This window comes from Cetorhinus maximus, chromosome 25 (assembly GCF_964194155.1).
Source record: "Cetorhinus maximus chromosome 25, sCetMax3.hap1.1, whole genome shotgun sequence".
NCBI classification, from domain to species: domain Eukaryota; kingdom Metazoa; phylum Chordata; class Chondrichthyes; order Lamniformes; family Cetorhinidae; genus Cetorhinus; species Cetorhinus maximus.
In genome coordinates this window covers 26,079,651-26,105,494 of record NC_135903.1, presented here as the reverse complement: position 1 = coordinate 26,105,494, position 25,844 = coordinate 26,079,651, and the positions used below count along the sequence as shown (strand labels likewise).

The 25,844-nt window shown below is 43.1% G+C and overlaps 1 protein-coding gene across 2 annotated transcripts in view; it reads right to left on the bottom strand.

The window, feature by feature from the left end:
• LOC144667974 (beta-1,4 N-acetylgalactosaminyltransferase 2-like) overlaps positions 1 to 25,583 on the bottom strand; it is a 39,562-nt gene extending 13,979 nt beyond the window's left edge. The window contains exons 1-5 of one of the 2 annotated variants that reach the window (XM_078529639.1): positions 25,399 to 25,583; positions 19,646 to 19,774; positions 11,862 to 11,968; positions 11,734 to 11,771; positions 1,169 to 1,349 (exon numbers count right to left, since the gene is read on the bottom strand). In XM_078529639.1, the coding sequence (XP_078385765.1) occupies positions 1,169 to 1,349; positions 11,734 to 11,771; positions 11,862 to 11,968; positions 19,646 to 19,774; positions 25,399 to 25,583 (640 nt within the window). The remainder of the gene's footprint in view (positions 1 to 1,168; positions 1,350 to 11,733; positions 11,772 to 11,861; positions 11,969 to 19,645; positions 19,775 to 25,398) is intronic. The other variant, XM_078529640.1, reaches the window with a different exon arrangement.
• Positions 25,584 to 25,844: the final 261 nt, after the last annotated feature.

The window sequence follows — 25,844 nt, the reverse complement described above, 5'->3', positions numbered from 1 at the left end:
AGGCACAAAGCAACACATTATGTGACTAGCAGATTTTTAAAAAAAAATCACTGACTGATTGTAACAAAAATAACAGAAGCTATCAAGGAGCCCTAGTAAAATTGAAGTCAATGGGAATCAGGGGAAAGACTCTCCACAGGAGATTCATACCTAGCACAAAGGAAGATGGCTGTGGTTGCTGGAGCCCAACCATCTCAGTGCCCGAACATTGCCCACAGGAGTTCCTCAGGGTAGTGTCCTCAGCCCAACCATCTTCAGCTGCTTCATCAATAACCTTCCGTCTATCATAAGGTCAGAAGTGGGGATGTTCACTGATAATTGCATAGTGTTTGTGAATCCTCAGATTCTGAAGCATTCCGTGTCCATATTCACCAAGACCTGGACGACATTCAGGCTTGGGCTGATAGGTGGTGAATAACATTTGAGCCACACAAGTGCCAGGCAATGATCATCTCCATCAACAGAGAATCTAACCATCTCTGCTTGACATTCAAGAGCATTACTAATGGGGGATGTTGATGATACCATTAACCAGAAACTTAATTGGACCAGCCAGATAAAAACTATGGCTACAAGAGCAGGTCAGAGGCACCACCACCAATGTGATTAAAATCGGTGTTGTGTGGGAGGCCAGAATTGGAATAATTCATGGGCCTTGGAGCGTTGTAGTGCTGGAAGAGGGTACAGAGATAGGGGCGAAGCCATGAAAGGATTTGAAAACATGCTTGAGAGTATTAAAATAAAGGCACTGACGGACTGAGGGCCAATGTAGGTCAATGATCACTTGGGGTGATGGTGAATTTGGCCAGGAGTGCACTGAAGTAGACAAGTCCAGAGGTAACAAAGGCATGGATGAGGATTTCAGGAGCAGATGAGCCAAGGCAGGGACAGAGATGGACGATGTTGCATAGGTTGGAGTCCTGATGATTGAGTAGAGCTGGGTTCAGAATCTCCCTCAGTCTAAGTAGAATGTGAAGTTTCTGATCTACAAAGGGTACCCATTCTATTGGCTGGAATGTCTCCTATCACAGTGAGCCAAAAATAATTGTAAAAACCTTTTTGTTTTTATTGTCTATAGGAAGGTCTGGAACAAGTTGCCAAGGAAATAGGTTAATTTCATGTTCAGATTGAATTGAAAGGTTATTAATAAATAAAAGTCTGTATTTACCTACATCAGCTGTATTGATGTGATATTTTTTGCTTGTGTAAGTAATATATTTAAGTACAGCATTGATGAATTCCAAACTTAAGTTTGTTACTGTTAATTCTTTGTCACCTAATCCATTTAACACACCCTCAGGGACATCAGCAATTGTGTTGAATACTCCTTGTGTAGCTTTTAGTTTCACCTAAATAACAAGAAAATGGATAATTAACCTTAGGCAAATGCCATGCAATGCAGAAAATATGGTGTCGAATTTGTAGAATTTTACGGTATGTTTGTGTAATTGAGCATCTGGGAAGGATAGTAGCAGTCAATGTCTGTAAAGTGAAGAACCGCACATTTTATTCTCTGTCAGTTGTGGCTTACTTGGCGGAATTGATGTGCCTCAATAACAAGTTTTCAGATTTTTGTTCCCCATCCAGGGCTTGATAACAAAAAAATCACTGCCAAGGCCCCAGTGGAATGAGGGAGTGCCACACATTTGGTATGTGCTATCTGCCTGCATGAGGTTGATGTGAAAGGTCCCAGAGTACTATTTTGAAAAACAAGAGAGTTGTCCGTGATGTTCCGACTGATATTTATCCTTCAATCAACATCACAAAAATTAATCTGACCATTCAGTGCTTTTGTGTGCAAATTAATTGCTATGCTTCCTACATTGCAACAGCAAACACACTTGCAAAAACATTCCATTGGCTGTAAAGCGCTTAAGAGGTGGTTGTGAAAAATGCTTTATAAATGCAAGGCTTTCTTCTTTCTTTTTAAATCTTCCAATGGATTTCCCCACTTCAGACTCTAGAACTCAGAGAAATATAGACTCTGTGTTAACTTGGAGACTGCTATTATTTCAGATAGAAGGCTTTATGGGCTAAAATTGCGATTTAGTGTTAGTGGATTCAGGGATTGCAATTTGCAAGTATTCTACATCTGGTCAAGGTGAGGCAGGCTGCATGCAAGCTTCCGGCTGCCTGTTCATCACCATGATTGCAGAGTGTAGCTCTGTTGTCTGGCTTCACACTCAACAGGTAACTGTGTGGCTAACATGAGCTATAGCTAGCCTGCAATTTTTAAAGCTACCCTGCACCTCTTAAAGGGCAGGTGGTGCATTCAGGTTTTAGCAGCTGGTCGAATTCTTTTGTAAAAGTCTCACAGGAAAGGAGCAGCAGGCCAGAGGGAAGGCTCCAGATCCTTTGAAATGGCACTGGAGGCCTTAGTCCAGGGGGACAAAAGGAGGAGAGAGGTGATTTTTCTGTAGGGGTCCAGGAGACCCTGAAAGCATACTCTGCCAAAGGAATGGGAGCAGGTAGACTTGGAGATGAATTCAAGGAGTGTGGTCCCAAGAACGTGACTTGCAGTGCGAGTAAAAGTTTAATAACCTCGCATGGATGGTCAAGGTCAGTGATGCATCTTCAAATGCCATATCCTAACTACTACACCATCAATCTCATATTGCTCAATGCACCACACCCATCAGCAATCAGGACTCACGCCTAACATTCACGCTCACCCTCATACACAACACAATCCATTGCAGCACAGGCAGAAGCCACCCATCATCTCAACACTGCAGTGAAAATTTTGATGGAGCTGTTGCAAGCCTAACTCAGCGCAATGCAGGCTCAGACGGCTGCCATCATGGCTGTGGATGCCAGTGTTCAAAGGGGATGCAGGCAGCCCAGCTAACTGTGCTCCAGCAGATTAAGAAGATTGCTGATATATCACCCATGGGAATGGCAGTAGCTCCATGGAGCACGAATCTACTGCCTTCTTTCAGGACGACAGCATTTGTGCTCCTAGCACTGTCACTCCACCACAGTGCCCTTTCTCTTGTGTCTTAGTCAGTCGGCCAGATGCCTGCCACCCATGTACAGAAGTGTTATTCGAAGGCAGGTCCCCAAGGCTTAGAATGGCTGAAAGGCCACCTGCAGTTTAACCCACTGAATGTCAGCAGCCTTCTACTGAACAGGTATCTTGCAGCGACCTTCACTATAGAGGATATAAGTAACATCCCAGAAATAGCTGTAAATCAGGAAATGGAAAGGATGGAGGAACTCAGGAAAATTACAATCACCAAGGAAGTGTATTGAGCAAGTTGTTGGAGCTGTGGGCTCCAAATCAGCTGGTCCTGATAGACTTCATCCTAGGGTCTTAAAATAAGTGGCTAATGAGATAGTTGATGTGTTGGTTTTAATTTTCCAAAATTCCCTAGATTCAGGGAAGGTTCCATTAGATTGGGAAGTAGTGAATGTAACTCTTTTCTTCAAAAAGGGTGGGATACAGGAAGCAGGAAACTACAGGCTAGTTAGCTTAATATCTGTCATTAGGAAAATGTTAGATGCTATTATTAAAGATGGCAGTAAAATTCAAGGCAATCAGGCAGAATCAACATGGTTTTGTGAAAGGGAAATCATGTTTAACCAATTTATTGGAATTCTTTAAAGGAGTCACATGTGCTGTGGATGAAGGGAAACCAGTGGATGTACTGTACTTAGATTTCCAGAAGGCATTTGATAAGGTGCCGCATCAAAGGTTATTGCGGAAAATGAAAGCCCATGGTGTAGGGAGTAACATATTGGAATGGATAGAAAATTGGCTAGCTAACAGGACGCAGAGATTAAGTATAAATGGGTCTTTTTCTGATTGGCAGGATGTAACCAGTGGTGTGCCACAGGTTATCAGTGCTGGGCCCTCAGCTTTTTACAGTTTATATAAATAACTTGGATGAAGGGGTCAAAGGTATGGTTGCTAAATATTTTGATGACATAAAGATAGGTAGGAAAGTAAGTTGTGAAGAGAACATAAGGAGGCTACAAAAGGACATGGATAGGTTAAGTGAGTGGGCAAAGATCAGGCAAATGGAGTATAAGGTGGGAAAATAGGAAAGATTGTCCATTTTGGCAGGAAGAATAAAAAAGAAGCATATTATCTAAATGGTGAGAGATTTCAGAGCTCTGAGATCAAGAGGGATCTGGGTGTCCTAGTGCATGAATCATAAAAGGCTAGTATGCAGGTACCGGAAGTAATTAGGAATGCTAATAGAATGTTATTGTTTATTGTGAGGGGAATTGATTATAAAAGTAGGGAGGTCATGCTTCAGTTGTACGGGGCACTGGTGAGACCACATTTGGAGCATTGTGTATAGTATTGGCCTCCTTATTTAAGGAAAGATGTAAATGTGTTAGAAGCAGTTCAGAGGAAGTTTACCAGACTAATACCAGGAATGGGTGGGTTGTCTTATGAGGAAAGGTTGGACAGGCTATGTCTGTATCCACGGGAGTTTAGACGAGTAAGAGGTGACTTGATTGAAACCTTTAAGATCCTGAGGGGTCTTTACAGGGTAGATGTGGAGAGGATGTTTCCCCTTGTAGGAGAATCTAGAACTAGGGGTCACTTTAAAAATAAGGGGTCACTCATTTAAGACAGAGATGAGAAGAGGGTCGTGGTCTTTGGAACTCTCTTCCTCAAAAGGCAGTGGACGCAGAGTCTTTGAATATTTTTAAGGCAGATATAGATAGATTCTTGATAAGCAAGAGGGTGAAAGATTATCGGAGGTAGGCGGGAGGTTAAAATCAGATCAGCCATGATCTTGTTGAATGGTGGCGCAGGCTCGTGGGGCCGAATGACCTACTTTTGCTCCTAATTTATATGCTTGCATGTTCGTATGTACGTATGTTCGTATGGCCCTTGTTCTAGGTTCCCAAGCCAGAGGATATATCCTCTCAAATGTCTACTCTGTCAAGCTCTTTCAGAATCTTGTATGTTTCAATGCGATCACTTTTCATTCTTCTAAACCTCAAAGTGTAAAGGCACAATTTACTCAGCTTCTCATCATTGGACACCCCTCTCATCCCAGCAACCAATCTAGGGAATCTTCGCTCTACCACTTCTAATGCAAATAAATCCTTCCTTAGAAATGAAGACCAAAATTCACATAGTACTCCTGGTGTGGTCTTATCAAAGCCCTACACAATTGTAGCAAGACTTCCTTATTCTTGTACTCCAGCCCCCTCGCAATAAAGGCCAACATGCCATTTGCCTTCCTAATTTTTTGTTGTACCTGCAATGATAACTTTTTGTGTTTCTTATATGAGTAGACCCAAGTCATTCTCAATATTAACGTTTGAAAGTTTCAAGCTTTTTAAAAAATATTCGATTTTCTATTCCTACTACCAATGTAAATAACCTCACACTTCTCCACATTGGTCCCATTTTCCACCTGGTTACCTACATACTCAACCATTTTATATTACTTTGCAGCCTCTTGTGTCTTCCTCACAACATAATAACAACATAAGAACGTAAGAAATAGGAGCAGGAGTAGGCCATTCGGCCCCTCAAGCCTGCCCCTTAGGATAATGGCTGATCTGCCCTAGGCCTCAATTCCTCTTTCCTGCCAGCTCCTCATAGCCCTCAACTCCCCGATATTTTAAAAATCTATTTACCTCATCTTTAAATACTTTCAGTGATCTAGCCTCCACAACTCTCCACTGTACCTAATGGCATTTCACTGGTTACAGCCTGCCAACTTGGAAATGCCTCCATTATTCCTTGTCTCTGCTTCCTGTCCATTAGCCTATCCTCCATCCATCCTAATATATTACCCCCAAATTCATGTGCCCTTATCTTACATTTTGACTTTTGTGTGGCACCTTGTTGAATGCCTTTTGGAAATGCAAGTATATACTGCATCTACTGCCTCCCCTTTATCTACCTTAGTAGTTACATCTTCAAAGAACTCTAATAAATTTGTCAACCATGATTTCATTTTTGTAAAATCATGTCTGATCATACTACAATGTTCTGAGTGCATTGCTAAGACTTCCTAAATAATAGATTGCTGCTTGATAGCATAGAGCTTGAGTATTGGTGAAAAGAGAGACATACTGTTAAAGCTTTTCATCTTGCACTCATCAGGGCAGATGCAAGAATGCCAAATCTCAAAGGGACCAACAAGTTATACTGCATGTGAGCCTATTGGTTGGCAATTGGACTCTGATTGGTAGAGGTGTTGCCATGGAGAATGCAGCAAGGAACAGTTAACTGCCAAGCTTTTGTTTAAATTCGAGCCAGGCAAGTCGGCTCTGATTGGTCAAGAAATTGTCATGGGGAATGAACCAGGGAATGGCTCTCCCCTAACTTTTGTTTTGTTGAAATAGCATCAAGCAATAGATAGGGAAGAAGACAATATACTTTAAGAAATATTGCACCAAAAGCACCATGTATCAGGTAGATGACCTCACATTCCATGTAAAGAATTCCAGACATTCACTACCCTCTGAAAGAAGAAATTCCTTCTCATCTCAGTTTTAAATGAGTGTCCCCTTATTCTGTAACTATGTCCCCTAGTTCGAGATTCCCCTACTAGTGGAAACATCTTCTCAACATCTACCCTGACAAGCCCCCTCAGAATCTTGTATGTTTCAATAGGATCACACCTCATTCTTCTAAACTCTAATGAATAAAGGCCTAATCTGTTTAGCCATTCTTAATAAATCAACCACTTCATCCCAGGAATCAGCCTAGCGAATCTCTTTTGAACTGCCTCCAATGCCAGTATATCCTTTCTTAAATACAGGGACCAAAACTGTGCACAGTACTCCAGTACTCACCAACAACCTGTACAGTTGTAACAAGACTTCCCCATTTTTAATCTCCAACCCCCTAGTAATCCAGGCCAAAATTCCATGTGTCTTCTTAAGTACTAGCTGCACCTGCATGCTAACTTTTTGTGTTTCATGCACAAGAATGCCCAGATCCCTCTGTGCTGCACTTTTTTTGGCGTCTCTCTCCATTTAAATAATAGTCTGCCCTTTGATTTTTCCTGCCAAAGTGCATGACCTCTCACTTTCCCACATTAAACTCCATCTGCCAAGTTTTTGCCCACTCACTCAACCTGTCTATATCCCCTTGCAGATTCCTTATGTCCTCATCACAACATGCCCTTCCACCTATTTTTGTATCATCAACAAATTTGGATACATTACACTCTGCCCTCTCCTCCAAGTCATTAATATAGATAGTAAATAATTGTGGCCCTAGGACTGATCCTGTGGCACTCCACTAATTACGTCTTTCCAACCTGAAAAAGACCCATTAATGCAGACTCTCTGTTGTTTAAGTGTTAACCAATCCTCAATCCATGCTAATACATTACCCCAATACCGTGAGCTCCTAACTTGTGCAATAACCTTTTATGTGGCACATTATCAAATGCCTTCTGGAAATCCAAATACACTACACCTACCGGTTCCCCTTTACCAACTCTGCTTGTTATATCCTGCGGGATGGTCACATGTACGTCACTGTGCATGTGCCTTTTAATTTAAGTGGAGAACATTAACCACAAAAAAAGAGCGGGTTTGGGTCACGCTGGGAAGTTAAAATGTTAAAAATCAGAATCCCAACACCAACATGCACCAAACCCACCCACTTCCGGTTATAATGGAGGTGGGATGTGGGTGAATGGAGGGGGACAGTGAGTGCGTTGATGACCAGCCCACTCCAAGGAGGTAGGTTGGCCTTCTAAGTTTTATAATGAAGTTGTGAGCCTTAATTCCATTCAACATTTTGAATTTAAGTGTGGATGACTATGTTTTCTGAATCTTGGGAAACATGGCAGCTAAACCCAGGCAAAGACTGATTGATCCAGAGGGTGAGTACCTTATCACTTACCTGCTTGATCCAGCGTGTCTCCCTGGGCAACCACAACAATTGGGCCCCATCACCCCACCCGACCCGAGCCTTTCGACCTGTCACTTACCACCCAACGGCCTTCAAACTTCTCCAGCCCTCCGATACCCCTGCCAGGCTTATGATCTACACCCCAAACCTCCGATCACAACTACCCAGCAAAGGACCTCAGGAATGACAGCCCTACCCGCAACCTCCCCCAACCCCCCAAATAGACCCCCGCTACCACCTCCACTGAGGTCAAACACCAATCCATTCCCCAATCTAAGTCACAAACCTACCTGCTCCTGCAGCCTTCTCTGGCCTGCTCCCCATCTGAGTGGTAGCCAAACCTATCAATTAGGCTGGCTTCCAAGCGGGGAATCTGTTGGATTACCAGATGGGAAAAGCTAACTTTATTCATTATGAGTTGCTTTGTCACTCAGGGAGACAGATCCCTCCATTAATTTATACCTGTATTTAATTGAGGTCTGTTAATTTTCCTTTGTCCCAGTTCGATCTTCAAACTCTACAAATTGTCCAGAGGGAAGAAACAGTTTGAACCAGTACTCTTATTTCCCAGCTTTTACTGGTGTTCCATTTTAAGGTATACAAGACCAGTTCAGACCAATATTCTTCTTTCCCAGTTTTTACTGTTTTTCCCTTTGGGCAGGGTGCTCTGTCACCTGATTTAGGAGTTTGATACCAATCCTGTCACACAGTGTCATTTTGTTTTAATCTTCCTTTGCCGTGTGTGTCAATTTGATACTAATTAAAGGAGATGAGAGAACCAAAAGTAGAGAGCGAGAGAGAGAGAGCGGGAGAGAGCGACAGAGATAAAGAAAGAAAGAGAAGCAAAGAAGGAGAGAGAAAGAAAAGCAATTGACAGATATAACGGATGGGAGGAGAGAAAGAAGATGGACACTTTAAAAATCTGCTAAAGGGATGTCAGACGAATGTGTGAAGTGTTTGCTGTTAACGCTATTAACAGTGATTTTAGGCTATTACTTGTGTAGGCTCTGTATGTGACAATGTTTTGTTATCTGGTAGATATTTTTAGATGAACAAAAAGCAATTTTAGGCAAGGAATAATACAAAGTATCATTTAGCCTTGTCAGGCAGTAATACAGAAGTGAATAATGTTGAAGTAATACTTTGAATATTGACTAGTTAAAATTTTTAGCACTAAATTACCAAACTTCATTCTTACTTATTTAATTAATTAAAGTATTGGATAATTTAATTTTTTGGTACAAAAATGACTTTAATTAACATGAATAGAATTTAATCTTGTCCAAAAGGCAGTGCCTCTGACAAATCAGCACCCTGTCAGCACTGCACTGAAGTGTTGGCCTTGATTATAAGCCCAGATTCCAGAACGGGCCGGAACCCATCTTCTGACTCTGAGTGGTACCACTGAGCCTAGTGGACACTCAACATCTGGATGGGCCCAGACCTGCTAGAAGTGTATGAGAGTATGCTTCTGGCCGGCAACATGTCAGAATTCATGAGGAAAGGCATCATCACTTTCATCTACAAGCACAAGGGGGAAAGGGAGGAAATTAGAAATTGGCGACCCATTTCACTGCTGAATGTGGACTATAAGATTCTGTCCAAGGTCATGGCCAATTGGGTCAAGTCAGCTCTGGAATTGGTGATCCACCCTGACCAGACCTGCACTGTGCCGGGCAGGAAGATCTCTGACAGTCTCGCGCTGCGCAGGGATACGATTGCCTATGTGCAGGACAGGGGTGTGGACACCTGCCTCATCCACCTGGATCAGGAGAAGGTCTTTGACAGAATATCGCACACCTACATGGTGGATGTGCTCTCCAAAATGGGGTTTGGGGAGGGAATTCACAATTGGATCCAACTGCTCTACACTAACATCAGTAGCACAGTCTCAATCAATGGGTGGGAATCAGATAGCTTTCCTATTAAATCTGGAGTCAGGCAGGGCTGCCCTCTCTCCCCTGTCCTGTTTGTGTATTGCATAGAACCCTTTGCTGAGTCCATCAGGAAGGATCTAGGCATAAGAGGAGTGACAATCCCAGGCAGTGGAGGCACTCAGGTCAAAGCCTCCCTGTACATGGACGATGTCGCCGTCTTCTGCTCGGATTCGCTGTTGGTGCGTAGGCTGATCCACATCTGCGACCAGTTCGAACTGGCCTCGGGAGCCAAGGTAAATCATGGGAAGAGCGAGGCCATGTTCTTTGGGAACTGGACTGACCGATCCTTTGACCCCTTCACCGTCAGGGCTGACGGCCTGAGGGTGCTGGGGATATGGTTCGGAGGGACCGGGGCATGCGTTAGAACTTGGAAGGAGCGAGTGTCTATGGTGAAAAGAAAACTGGGTATGTGGGAGCGATGCTCCATCTCCATTGCAGGTAAGAACCTGGTCATCAGGTGTGAGGCACTCTCGCTGTTGCTGTACGTGGCACAGGTCTGGCCCATTCCAGACTCCTGTGCGATGGCGATCACCCGAGCCATCTTCCGCTTTATCTGGAGGTCGAAAATGGATCGTGTCTGCAGGGACGCGATGTACAAGCCTCTAGATAAAGGGGGAAAAAACGTGCCCAACACTGCCCTTATACTGATGGCCACCTTTGTGTGTGGCTGCATCAAGCTGTGCGTAGGCCCTCAGTACGCAAACACCAAGTGTCACTACGTGCTGAGGTTCTACCTGTCCCCGGTGTTGCGAAGGATGGGTCTGGCCACGCTGCCGCGGAATGCTCCAAGTAGTTGGACCGTGCCGTACCACCTGTCCCTGGTGGAAAAATTTATGCAGAGAAACACCTTTGACCACAAGTCCATCAGGCAATGGTCAGCACGTAATGTCTTAGAGGCCCTGTGGGAAAAAGAGAGGGTGGATCCTGTGGGATGGTTCCCCGAGCAGACTGTCAAAGTCATTTGGCAGAATGCCTCATCGCCAGAACTTTCCAACAAGCACCAAGACGTAGCTTGGCTGGTGGTGAGAAAGGCCCTCCCCGTCAGATCCTTCCTACACGCCAGGAGTCTTACCCCCTCTGCACGTTGCCCTTGAGGTGGCTGTGGTGGGGATGAGACCGTTGTTCACCTCCTTGTGGATTGTGCCTTTGCAAAGAAGGTCCGGAGAGAGATGCAGTGGTTTCTGTTGAGGTTCATCCCGAGCAGTTCTGTGACACAGGACTCTGTGCTCTACGGGCTGTTCCCAGGGACACACACCGAGACAAACATCAACTGCAGCTGGAGGATCATCAACTCGGTGAAAGACGTCTTTGGTCTGCCCGAAACTTGTTGGCCTTCCAGTGCAAAGAGTTGTCCCGACTGAGTGTTGCAGACTGGCACATTCCAAAGTCCAGGACTACGTGCTGAGGGACGCACTAAAGCTTGGGGCAGCCGCCGCAAAGGCGCATTGGGGAAAGGTCGCTGTCTAAGACTTTTCTGCCACAGTGCACCGAGGGGCTGGGAACTGTTGAGAGCCCCTCGGGCTGTGCAGCTCAAAATGAATGTATGCATTGAATACTAATTGTATTATAAATGTAATGAAGCACCTCAGAGTGCAACATGATGTATGTTGATAACTCCAATACCATTGTCTGATTGTCTGCATTGACCATATTGAAATGATTGTAATATTCATTGATTTTATTGATGCACCTTATGATACATGTACAAAAGTTGAATCTGATTGTACTTTTGTGATGGTGATTTTGAAATGTTTTGGAATGTTTCCAGATATTTTATGAATAAAGTATATTTTTCAAAAAAAAAGACACTCAACATCTGGACTCACAGGTACAGACTAGCTCCTTGTTGAACATTGTGTAGGTGGGCTACCAGTAGCTGTGGAACTTACCTGGCAGGAGTCAGTGTTTTCAGGACAGCAAAAACTTGAAAGGCAAAGAGAATGTACATACCACATAGTTCTGTCTTTTGGATGCAAATACACCTAAACCTGAAAGAAGAGATTATGCTTTACACGAAATGTAAAAGTTAAAATGAGTAACATTCATTGCCTCACTGAAAATTAACTAGATGTTCTCACCTGGAATGACAATTGACTGTAGCGGCATTACTTCAACTCCATGGATAGGATAGCTTAGTGGGGAATTGGGTTGGGCCATGATTACGTTCTTCAAGGGTGATTCATTCCTGTATAGAAACAGTTAATGATAAAGCACTGAGTACATGCACTCTACTTAGTTTTCACCTGCAAATAATTTGAAACAAATGTCCTCTGATCAACCTGAACCCCCGTTAAAATTATGTTAATCTCAAAATGTTATTACAACAGCTGAAGCACTACCCATTAAAAATAAAAAAATAAATTTTGTTCCCTGGTAGAGAAGCATTCTTTCATTAGATTCTTTTGAAAAGAATAGACCTCTGCATTCATGTTCAAATCCTAGCCCTGTGTCTCAAAAGAGGTTTGTTTGTTTTATTTCCATACTGATCCCTGGGAAAACATGGTTGTGGTCTCAACTCCACTTTCCTGTCTGCCCACCATAATCCTCGACTCCCTCATCTATCAAAAATCTAGTGAACTCAGCCTTGAATAAATTCAATGACCCAGCCTCCACTGCTTTCCGGGGTAGAGAATTCCACAGACTAACGACCCTCAGGGAGAAAAAAAATCTTCTCATCTCTTAAAAGGGAGACCTCTTAGTCTTAAACCGTGTCCCCTAGCTCTAGACTCTCCCATAAGGTGAAACATCCTCTCAGCATCCACTCTATCAGGGTCTTATATGTTTCAATAAGATCACCGCTCATTTTTCAAAACTCCAATGGGATACATCCAACCTGTTCAACCTTTCTTCACAAGGTAAATCCTTCGTCCCAGGAATAATTTGAGTGAACCTTTCAATCATCTGCTTCTAATGCAATTATATCCTTTTTCAGATAAGAAGCTGAAAATTGTACACGGTAATCCAGATGTGGTCTCATCAAGGCCCTGTAAACTGCAGTAAAACTTCCCTACTTTTATATTCCATTCCCCCTGCAATAAATTTTTCTGTCTTCCTCGACATTCTTACTTTCCTGCTGCCATCCTGTGCTTGGTTCCATCTTTGATCAGCCTACACCTTCTCTTCATGCCTCTCTTTGGATTGTGGAAAGGCCCATCGAGTTACTCATCGCAGCTTCCTTATGGGCAGCAACCCCAATTGCCACAACTTACTCTTTTACCAGTGCACCGATTGGGGCTGATCTTTCAAATCTCCTTTCTGCCCCACTCAACCCTCCTAATGCTGACACCGAGAACTCTGCCAATGTATCAGCTATCACCACCCTTCTTCATGTCATGCTGCAGAATGTCCGCTAACGTGTGAATCGGGTCCTTGCATCCAGGAGATTATTGTGGATGATTATATCATGGCCTTGATGAAAACCTGGCTAAGGCACGATGACATCCCTACCTCTCCGTTACCCTCCCCAGCTGGCTATACATTCCGTTGCTGGCCTCACCTAATCTGCCACAGTTTTGGTGCTGTTCTAATTACCAAATCACATCTTGGTTTGACCCCCTACTTCTCTGGCACATTCTCCTTTGAGTATCTCAGCTTGCTGTGCCTCTCTCACCACTCATTTAAAATCCTTGTTCTCTACCAATCACCTTACTGTGATACCTTCACTGCTTTTCTCCCTCAGCTTGTGCACAGCTCTGCATCCTTGGCAATTTTAGCTGCCAACTCAATGCATTATCCTTTCTCTGTGAAATTTTGAATTCACTGCCCTTATATCATCCCTTAATCTCTCTCAGATGTGAACTCCACTACTTATATTCACAACTGCTCCCTTGACCTTGCCATCTCACATGGCCTTGCTACTCTCATTGTGTCAATCACAGATGAGGCCGTTTCTGATTATTTCCCTGTATTGCTGTCCATTCACATTTCTCTTTCTTCTCAAATCTCCACTTTCTTCTGTGCCCACCCATGGAAAAAATTCTCCCCCAAATCACTATGAAATGCCATTCACCATGACATGTTTGCACAACCTGGCCATACTCCCTGGTATGGCTCTTATCTCCACTCCCTTAGTCCAAGGACGCAGACTTAAGTTTACGGCAAACAACGAGTTTAGCCATTCACCGCCAAACCTGGCTGCACCACATAAAGTATTGGGTACAACTGCCTTCTGTCAAAATGGCTCACTATTCCAGGATTATCCTGAAATGTTGAAATAACCTTTGGATTCGCTTCTTACCACAATCATCTTCTTAAACACTTCTCCCTGCCACCTCCACCCTCATCTCCGAAAACAAGTACGATAAGGCTCATGGGCTTTTTTGTCACTCAGATTGAGACCATCTGTTCAACTTCCCTCCCTTCGTCTAGCCCATTGGGTTAAACCTGCCATAAAGCTTTTGCCTGTCCTAGCCTTCAGCTTGCATCTTTCTCCAGTTTCTTTGTCATCTCCCATCAAGCCTTTTCTGAGCTCATCTCATCCATGAGGCCCACCTCCTGCTCCCTTAACCCAATTCCCATCAAACTGACTTCTGGTCCCCATGTTAGCTGATATTGTTAATGGTTCCCTCTCAATTAGGTACTGCCCCTTCTCTTTCGGATATTATCTATCCTTGACTTGCTCCTCCTTTTTCTTATCTCCATGCTGTTCCTTATTCAACATCCAAAAACACATCAGGTTTCACATATCAACTGATGACACTCAGATCAACATCACCATCCATGTTCCCTGTAAGCTGTACAGCGATGTGGCCATGTGACAACCCAAAAGGACTCTGGGTAAGCTGGGCACAAGTTAGCTCCAAATTACTACTTATGTGCTGCCATACAAAGTAATTTAAAGGGGAGGTGCACTTAAATAAATCACCCACGCACTCCAACAGAAATTAGAGGGAACATTGGTCATCACCAACTCTCTCAATGCCAGATTGCCAATGTACATCCTATCGAAAAGATAGGCAGGTTGGCAGAGGGGGTGGGGTTGCTTTGTTAGTAAGAAATGAAATTAAATCGCTAGCAAGAAACGACGAAGGGTCAGATGATGTAGAATTTGTGTGGGTAGAGTTGAGGAACTGCAAAGGTAAAAAAAACCATAATGGGAGTTATGTAAAGGCCTCCGAATAGTAGTCAGGATGTGGGGCACAAGATACACCAGGAGATAGAAAAGGCGTGTAAGAAAGGCAAGGTTACAGTGAACATGGGGGATTTCAATATGCAGGTAGACTGGGAAAATCAGGTTGGTAGTGGATCCCAAGAAAAGGAATTTGTGGATTGTCTACGAGATGGCTTTTTGGAGCAGCTTGTGGTGGAGCCCACTAGGGAACAGGCAATTCTAGATTTAGTGATGTGTAATGAGGCAGATTTGATAAAGGAGCTTAAGGTGAAGGAACCCTTAAGAGGAAGTGACCATAATATGATAGAATTTACCCTGCAATTTGAGAGGAAAAAGCTGGAATCAGATGTAACGGTATTACAGTTGAATAAAGGTAACTACAGAGGCATGAGGGAGGAGCTGGCCAGAATTGACTGGGAGATGAGCCTAGCAGGAAAGAAGCAATGGCAGGAGTTTCTGGGAGTAATTTGGGAGACACAGCAAAAATTCATCCCTAGGAAGAAGAAGCATACTAAAGGGAGGACGAGGCAACCATGGCTGACAAGGGAAGTCAGGGACAGCATAAAAGTTAAAGAGAAAGCATACAATGCGGTGAAGAGCAGTGGGAAGCCAGGGGATTGGGAAGCCTACAAAGACCAACAGAGGACAACTAAAAAAGAAATAAGGAGGGAGAAGATTAAATATGAGGGTAAACTTGCCAGTAATATAAAAGAAGATTGCAAAAGTTTTTTTAGATATATAAAGGGTAAGAGAGAGGCAAAAGTGGACATTGGGCCACTGGAAAATGATGCTGGAGAAGTATTAATGGGGAACAAAGAAATGGCGGAGGAACTGAATAGATATTTTGCATCAGTCTTCAAGGTGGAAGACACGAGCAACATCCCCAAAATTCAAGAGAGTTGGGGGGCAGAGATGAGTATGGTGGCCATTACCAAGGAGAAGGTGCTAGGAAAACTGAAAGGTCTGAAGGTGGATAAATCACCTGGACCAGATGGATTACACCCCAGAGTTCTGAAGGAGATAGCTGAAGAGATAGTGGAGGCATTAGTGGTGATCTTTCAGGAATCACTGGAGTCAGGGAGGGTCCCAGAGGCCTGGATAATCGCTAATGTAACCCCCCTGTTTAAGAAGGGAGTGAGGCAAAAGATGGGAAATTACAGGCCGATTAGCCTGACGTTGGTCGTTGGTAAGATCTTAGAGTCCATTATTAAGGATGAGATTTCAGAATGCTTGGAAGTGCATGGTAAAATAGGGCAAAGTCAGCATGGTTTCATCAAGGGGAGGTCATGCCTGACAAATCTGTTAGAATTCTTTGAGGAGGTAACGAGCAGGTTAGACAAAGGAGAGCCAATGGATGTTATCTACTTGGACTTCCAGAAGGCCTTTGACAAGGTGCCGCACAGGAGGCTGCTCAGTAAGATAAGAGCCCATGGTGTTAGAGGCAAGGTACTAGCATGGATAGAAGATTGGCTGTCTGGCAGGAGGCAGAGAGTGGGGATAAGGGGGTCCTTCTCAGGATGGCGGCTGGTGACTAGTGGAGTTCCGCAAGGGTCAGTGTTGGGACCACAACTTTTCACTTTATACATTAATGATCTAGATGAAGGAACTGAGGGCATTCTGGCTAAGTTTGCAGATGATACAAAGATAGGTGGAGGGACAGGTAGTATTGAGGAGGCGGGGAGGCTGCAGAAGGATGTAGACAGGTTAGGAGAATGGGCAAAGAAGTGGCAGATGGAATACAATGTAGGGAAGTGTGAGGTCATGCACTTTGGTAGGAAGAATAGAGGCATAGACTATTTTCTAAATGGGGAGCGAATTCAGAAATCTGGAGTGCAAAGGGACTTGGGAGTCCTAGTCCAGGATTCTCTTAAAGTTAACTTGCAGGTTGAGTCGGTAGTTAGGAAGGCAAATGCAATGTTGGCATTTATTTCGAGAGGACTAGAATATAAAAGTAGGGATGTGCTGCTGAGGCTTTATAAGGCTCTGGTCAGATCACATTTAGAATATTGTGAGCAATTTTGGGCCCCGTATCTCAGGAAGGATGTGCTGGCCCTGGAGAGGGTCCAGAGGAGGTTCACGAGAACGATCTCAGGAATGAAAGGCTTAACATTTGAGGAATATTTGAGGGCTCTGGGTCTATACTTGATGGAGTTTAGAAGGATGAGGGGGGATCTGATTGAAACTTACAGAATACTGAAAGGCCTGGATAGAGTGGATGTGGGAAAGATGTTTCCATTAGTAGGAGAGACTAGGACCCGAGGGCACAGCCTCAGAGTAAAGGGAAGACCTTTTAGAACAGAGATGAGGAGAAACTTCTTTAGCCAGAGAGTGGTGAATCTATGGAATTCATTGCCACAGAAGGCTGTGGAGGCCAGGTCATTGAGTGTATTTAAGACCGAGATAGATAGGTTCTTGATTGGTAAGTTGATCAAAGGTTATGGGGAGAAGGCAGGAGAATGGGGTTGAGAAACTTACCAGCCATGATTGAATGGTGGAGCAGACTCGATGGGCCAAATGCCTAATTTCTGCTCCTATGTCTTATGGTCTTATGGTCTCTGTCTCTAATATGTCACATTTCTTGTACGCCACACAGTGCTGGATGAGCTATAGAACTACTATAGAAATGCAAAATGTTGTCCTTCGAAGTAGTGGAAACCTGATGGCCTGCATCTTAGGGTCTTAAAAGAAGTGGCTGCAGAGATAGTAGAGACATTGATTATAATTTTCCAAAATTCCTTAGATTCTGGAAAGATCCCAGGGGATTGGAAAATAGCAAATGTAACACCATTATTCGAGAAAGGAGGGAGACAGATAGCAGGAAACTATAAGCCTGTTAGCCTAACATCTGTCATAGGGAAATTGCTCGAATCCATTATTAAAGAGGTTATAGCATGATACTGAGAAAATCATTATGGGATCAGACAGAGTCAACATGGTTTTGTGAAAGGGAAATTGTGTTTAACTTATTTATTAGATTTCTTTGAGGAAGTTACAGGCAAGGTGATAAAGCGGAACCTGTAGATGTGCTGTACTTGGATTCCCAAAAGGCATTTGATAAGGTGCCACATCAAAGGTAACTGCACAAAGTATAAGCTCATAGTGTAGAGGGTAACATACTACTGTGGATAAAGGATTGGTTAGCTAACAGGAAGCAGAGAGTAGGGATAAATAGGTCTTTTTTGGGTTGACAACCTGTAACTAGTAGAGTGCCACGGGGATCAGTGTTGGGGCCTCAACTATTTACAATCTATATCAGTTTGGGCTTGGAAGAAGGGACCATATATATTAACTAAATTTGCCGATATCGCCAAGACCATCAGATGTCTATGACATCTTTGGCAATCTCTTCTTTGCCTCCACCTATCACTGGCCCTCTATCCAGCTCTTCCTGTCCCACCCCCCCCTCAACCAGCTTATATTTCACCACATTTCTATATTTCCTTAATCCTGATGAAGAGTCATACGGACTCGAAACATTAACTGTATCCCTCTCCGCAGATGCTGTCAGACCTGCAGAGTTTTTCCAGCTATTTCTGTTTTTGTTTCAGATTTCCAGCATCCGCATTATTTTGCTTTTAGCTTCTAAAAGAATTATGTAATAAAGTTATCTGTTTCAAATAATAAACCTGTCTCGTACATGAAGTTCATTACACTACTCCTGCTCTTAAATTCTATGTCCTATGCTCCTGAATATTTTCTGGCTGATTAACAGTCTGACAGGTCATGACATGGCATATTAATACCAGTCAATGGGGTGGTCAATCCTCTACAAATAGAATGTTTTATGGACACCACGGATGCTACTATTCTGCTGAGTCAACTCAGAATCCTGAGCCGCAGTCACTCACTGCAGCCCCATTTCTTAGATCCGTCTGATGGAGTGCTTGAAAGTTGCACCTGCTGATGCAGAAATGAGAAACCCACCATTAAATTAAGTGTTCACACCATCAGCGAGAAAATGTGGTAAACTCTTCCCATTTCCTGAAACCTTTGACATTGGCTTCCTCATGTGCTGATCTAGCTTCTCAAATTCATTTATGCTATTTACCTATAGTACTCCTTGAGGAAATTAATTCCACATACTTGCCACTCTTTCCATAAAGAAGCTTCTCCTGAATTTCCAATTGGATTTATTTGTGGCTATCTAATATTTTATCCAGTTTGGGCTCCCCTTGAGTTTGCAAGAATGAGAGGTGATTTCATCGAAGCATTAAATTCTCAAGGAGATTAACAAGCTGATGTTGGGAAGATGTTTCCCTTTGCTGGGGCACCTAGTACTAGGAGTCACAGACTCAAAATAAGGGGTCAACTATTTAGGTCTGAGATGAAGAGAAATTCCTTCACTCAAAGGGTTGTGAATCTTTGGAATTCTCTACTCCAGAGAGCTATGGATGCTCAGTCAATGAGTAGACTAAGTCAGAGTCAAAAGATGTTTGGACACTAAGGGCAGCATGGGATATGGTATAGCTGAGGTAGAAGAACAGTCATGATCTTACTCAATAATGGAGCATGCACAAAGAGAATGATTTTCACCTGTTTCTATTCCTTATGTTTTAAATTTGCATTAATAACAGGTCAGGGAAATCCTGCTGAGCTTGGGATTGAGGCACGTTCTTGAGGAAGAGTAGAGGGAGTTTTAATCTGCATCCTAATTTAGAGTTACTTTGTGCAAGATTTTGACTTCTGGGAAAATCAACTGTGCTTTGTGAGAGTTACTATTTGTTCAAACAACAGCATTAAAAAATTCGATACCTCTTTCTGTGTTGTTCATACTGTAGTTTTCTCCTTTCTTCAACTGAGAAAATATCTTTCTGATCATAATATGCTTTTAAATGAAATTGTCTCCCAATGTTGCAGCTGCAATTATTTTTGCCATTTAACCTGCAGAGGATTTAAAGTTGACATAAACCAAAGTGACAAATAAAAGGTAAAACATTCACATGTTTAGTTATTATAGTCTTATTCGATGTACATAATATTACCTTGATTCATAAAATAGGTCTATTCAACCATTGTTCTGACCCTTCCCAACCTGGTTTGGAAATGTTTTAACCATTCAATCATAATTATTGAAAACTTCAGGTGAATGGTTAAGTCTTTTGGGTTCCTTCATAGTGATGTAGTTTCTTCTGTTATTCTGTTCCTAAGATCTTGGTCAGGCATGTGTGTGAGGCTGAGACACACAAACATTGAGTAAAGCATGTACAAATGGAAGGCTTTAATGTGTTACCTTTGTTTCAGAGCAATGACTATAAATTCAAATATCAGCAATAACAATGTTTAGGTGAACACACTAGCAGGGAATTTTCAGTAGTGTAAAAACTATAGGAACGCATACCTCCATTTCCCAGGGATATGATGCACTGCCGACAGGCATGACCTGTGCAGCATTGCTGGAGGATATGGACGCATGCGGCTGCATTCTCTGTGTGCTCTGGAAGACGTTGATTTAGTGTTATCCTGCTGTCTCACAGACAACAGCTGATGTGATGCCAGTACCCCAAATTTGGGCAAAAAAATGTACAGGCACTATCTGCATTATTTTGTCATGAAAAAGTGGTGTGAAAATGCAAAGATGGACACTGCAGTAACATTATTTAAAGCACCAGGCATCCTGAATCCAAGTAAGATAGTTCTTTACAATATATTTCTATTGCAAAGCGTCTGGCCACAACCTGGAGTGTTCTTGGAGATGTTTTGGTGAGTTCTTGACTTCCAGAAAATATTGACTCATTCTCATAGGGATGGCAGAGGAGTAGATGACATATCCACTCAAGGTCTGCCACAATTATAGGGGCAGCATTGGCATTTCCTCTGGTTCAGCAGCATGATAGGGAGATGAAGCAGAGGCTGGAGAGAGGTCAAGCTTTGTGTTACCCCTCTCCCAGCTGTAGGCTGACTTCTCCATGTTCCTTTGATACTGACAGGAGGCTGTCTGGCAAGAGAGAATCTAACCATTGCCCCTTGACATTCAATAGCATTATTATTACTGAATCCCCCACTATCAACATCCTGGGGGTTGTCATTGACCAGAAACTGGACTAGCCATATAAATACTGTAGCTACAAGAGCAGTTCAGAGGTTAGGAATCCTGCGGCAAGTAACTCAGCCCCTGACTCCCCAAAGCCTGTCCACCATCTACATGGCACAAGTCAGGAGTGTGATGGAATGCTCTCCACCTGACTGAATGAGTACAACTCTAACAACACTCAAGAAGCTCAATATCATCCAGGACAAAGTAGCCCACTTGATTGGCACCCCATCAACAAAAATTCACTCCCTCCACCACTGACGCATAGTGACAGCAGTGTGTACCACCTACAAGATGCACTGCAGGAACTCACCAAGGCTCCTTAGACAGCACCTTCCAAACCCACAACTGCTACCATCTAGAAGGACAAGGGCAGCAGATAGATGGGAACACCACCACCTGGAAGTTTTCCTCCAAGCCACTCGCCACCCTGACTTGGAAATATATCGCCATTCCTTCACTGTCACTGGGTCAAAATCCTGGAACTCCCTCCGTAACAACACTGTGGGTGTACCTACACCACATCGACTGCAGCTGTCCAAGAAGGCAGCTCAACACCACCTTCTCAAGGGCAATTAAAGATGGGCAATAAATGCTGGTCTGGCCAGTGATGCCACATCCCATGAATGAATAAACAAAAAGGTCAGCCAATGCATCCAACATCTTGGTGTGCATGTCCATTCAGCGCTCTTCTGTATGGTGCCCCTTCAAGGTCTTCATCTGCGTCCTCTGCAGCAGCCCTCACCTGCCACTTGCCCTGGTGAGCTGGCAAATGAGTCATCCTTTCACCCTGGCCAGGCTGTACTCATGCCCAAATGACTAGTGATGTGTTCATCTCAATTCTATACTATTGCCCAAGGCATGTGCAGTACCAATACTTAAGCTGGTGGCTGTGAGTGTCTGTAAATGACAGGGCCTTTTCATCAGTGTGGTGTTGTTGCTCTCTTTTCTCCACCTTGGCTCCTGTTTCGGGGCAGATGACAGTTCCTGGGTGTCTAAAGGAGGAACTCAGAAGGGTAGGTTGATTTGAGGGAAGTGGGGTGTGGGGTTTGCAGTGGGATGCAAGAGTTCCAGGGTTTCACCATCAGTAACATGTTCATCATGCCAGATACACAGGATGAGGATGAGCTGGGAGCTGACAAGGGACATAAGTGAGAAATATGCCATCATCCTGAATGTTTTCAGTGACGACGGATTGTATGGAGCCCATGATGCAGAGAACTATCTCCACCAGGTATCTTTGACCCCTGCCAGTTTCTTCCTGCAAGTGAGAGGTCAGAATGTTAGTGATTGTGCAGCACAGTATTTGGATGATGTTCCTACCAGGCTGCATAGCTGGAGGCATGTGGAAGCTGTGAGAAGTGGGTGTGCGGCTGGCAACATTGGTAGGTGTGTGAGGGTGAGGTGTCGTATGGCTGTTAGGTGCGTGGCCTAAGTGCCAGAGAATGCTATTAGGTGAGTGATTGAGATTTGCTGCATTGAGGTTGGTGGTGTGATGAGTAGGAGATGTCATGTGAGGAAGCATTAGCTGAGGTTGATCATGCGTGTGAGGTTATTAGACCTCCTGTGGCACTGCTGCCAGGTCCTTGGGTCAAGACTTGGGATGTCCTGGGCATCTTCTCCCATTCCCTCCTGAGGGTAGTTCTTGACAGTCTCCTGAACCTTTGAAGGACCATAGCGTCTCCCCTTCTGCACACCTCCACCACTAGTTCACCAGCAGCATTCAAGAGCCTACGGCAGCACAGCCAGTGCACCGATTTGTTCCACAATCATGCAGATGAGGTGGGTACATGTTGGCTACTTTGTCAAGACCAGGCGTGGGCAGGCTGTGAATCGTGACTCCCATGCCCAAAAATAATTTCAAGCCAATTGACTTCTCCTGCCCAATGCAGTGTCCTCTGCTGTGCAATGGCATTCTGCCACATCTCACATCTCCCATTCTTCTCTGTGCTGACTTATGCTTTCCATACTGGCATGAACACATCAATATCTGATGTGCAGATGTTAACTTCTGTATACTTAAAATAATTAATGAAGATGATTATCATCACAAATATGATAAATTTCAGTTCCTTCAGTGAATGGAACGTGAAGCTGAAGAATCACTTAATAATATATTAAAATGATGCAGAGATACCGGGAATAATTTCATTACCATCATATTGTATTTAGGCTATCCTAAATTAAAAATAAATCACTTTAAGTTGGTACTTCTATTTTGTCCGTATGCCTTCTGCATTTTTTCTTGGTCTATGCCATGCTACATTTTTCATTATTTCTTTCCAATGTCATCCGCTTTTACATTTTATTTCCACTTATTTCAAGTTTAGTAACACTCATTGTGTTTCTTCCTTAGAACACATGCCATTTAAAAATAGCCTGTGATTAACCAAAAAAAATGATTCTAAGGGCACTTCTCAGCAAATAGGAAGCCATAGATCTTACAATCTTATGTCCTTAATGGTTATGACTTGGAACCTCTATGCAATTTTAGGGAATTCTCTCAAACACAATAGCTGAAACATTGATAGCTGCATCAAGAAGAATTATCTTGTCAGTCATATCCTCGTGGGGTGAGTTGCTTCAATTAGACAAACTTCAGAGTTCCCATGTGACCTTGTGTCTCCTGCAGTCAATGAGCCATCATATTCTATTGTATTTGAAGTATTGATAGTTATGAGCATCTTTATCCTTTTAGGTCTTCAATTCTGTTCTAAAACAGCTACTCATCAATTGTTTGTCTTGACTGCTGAGTGATACTTGTTCCTGGCCCTTTCCATTCATTATTGGACATCAATCTGACAGCCATAATTTCCCTGCTCTTTCTAATCACTTTTCCTTGCTATCCCTTCAACATTTTTGCTAATGCTAATGCACAGTGCTGCTCCACAAAGCCTTGGCATCATGAAGCAGCTGAGCATTATGCCTGTGAGGTGCCTAAGACCTTACACTGTATTTTTTTAAATAAAAGATATATTGATATCCTCATGGCTATTTCTAAAATTTTAAAAACTGGACAATGACCTTTTAAAATGGCTGAATATATATCTGTCTGTGACCCTCGAACAAAAGGGCAGTGTTGAAGAAACTTGCACCTTGTTACCTCTGAAGAGACACTAACGAGCCCCCTGGTGGGCTGCAGAAACCAAATTAAAAGACAGCTATACAAAGGCCATCTGCATTTCATAACCCAGGCTGGCTAACCGGAGTCTATTCATCTGCTAGGACAAAGGGCCCCACAACCTTCCTTTCAATTCTTAATGGTTGGGACATTTAACAATTTCGGGGATGCAGACAAGGGACAAACATCCCATGTCAAAGACATTGTGGAGAGGTGGGAGCCATGTGGCATGAACCTCTAGCTGCTGGAACCAATTATATTGCTGTGTGGAACTGCAAACTCAGTCTGCCATTTTACCATCCCACAAACAGCCCCACAGCTAAGGGGCTCTGCCCAGGTTGAACAGCTGCCCCAACACACTGATTTTACTAGAACTTCTGTACCATCGCCTACAAGACTGACTCATCTCTGCATTCCTATCTCATTATGTGAATTCAATACCACCGGTAAAGTGAATTATACAGCACCGGTTTTCAACCCGCTAATCTCCATGAAGGAATACCTCAGTAGACTTTCATTCAAGACTCTGGAACCCATGTGAAACATTATCTCTTTCCTCTGTGGCCTCTGCACTGTAAATACTTATTTTCTCTATCCCTCTTTTACTGTATAACTGCAATGGGGGTAACGTTGCAATCCCCCCCCACCCCCCCACTCACTTTTTGAGTGTGTGCAAATAAACAAACCCTTTGAATTCATCCTACCTTGAGTTTGCTGCGGGGTTATTAATATAAAATTGGATCATATCAAAACTGAGTGGTTGGGAAATACGCCACCACTTATAAAGGGAAGAGTAAATCAAAAACACCTTTTTGTTTATGGACGGGTGGTGAGAGGAGAAATTGGTGCTGTTTAAATTAACCCCTCTCCTGTCCGTAACATGTCCATTTGGGGCAGATAAACAGTATTGCTGGAGAAAGGCTCAACATAATCAGGCAAAGGTAGGGCTGGTACTTAGAAAGGCTTTGATTATGGTTGAATCACGTCCATGGATTGTTTACTAGCAGGCAGGCACTGCTATTGGCCCTGACAGTTTGGATGATACTCCGCTCATTCATATAATAGCAATGGAAAATGCTTGGAATCTCCAAAAGCCAATCTCTCATGGGTACTAAGGGGATCAGCAGAGTGGGGCAGGGGGTGTGGGAGTGGGGGACCTCCACCACTTTTAAAGTGCCGTTCAATGATAGACTGACAACTGCTGACAATTTTCTGCTTTAAATAAAGGAAACTTGAAATATTTGGACATTAGAAAAGGCTCATAGCTACTTCAAGGACAGAATTAAGAATCCATTGAATCATTTCTAGAATAGGATTAATTTCAAATCATAAATATTATACAACAAGGCTTACCAGCTTCCTCCATATGGAGACAGAAAAGTTAGTTTTCCCGGTGGTATGAGGTTCAAGTGCAGGTTAAAAATGTACTTGTCACTTTTCAGAACAGGAAGTAAATTCGTTGGTGTAAGTTTCATGTAAAAGAAGATTATGACCACAAGCATCACTACTAATATGGTGCAGCATAGTTTGACGTGCATGCTGAAAAAGAAAAGCAAAATTAAGGATTAAATATTTGAATTAAGCAATACAGGCAAAATAATTTCAAAGCCTTTAGAATGAATTTCACTTTATTATGATAATTATTAATCAGAATTTCATATTTATTTTCTTATCTATAAAAATTAATGGAATTTTTAACTTAATGCAGTAGAATCACAGAATTGTTATGGTGTAGAAGGAGGCTGTTTGGTCCATCGTGTCTGCACCGGCACTCTGGGCATTTTAACTTAGTGCCAATC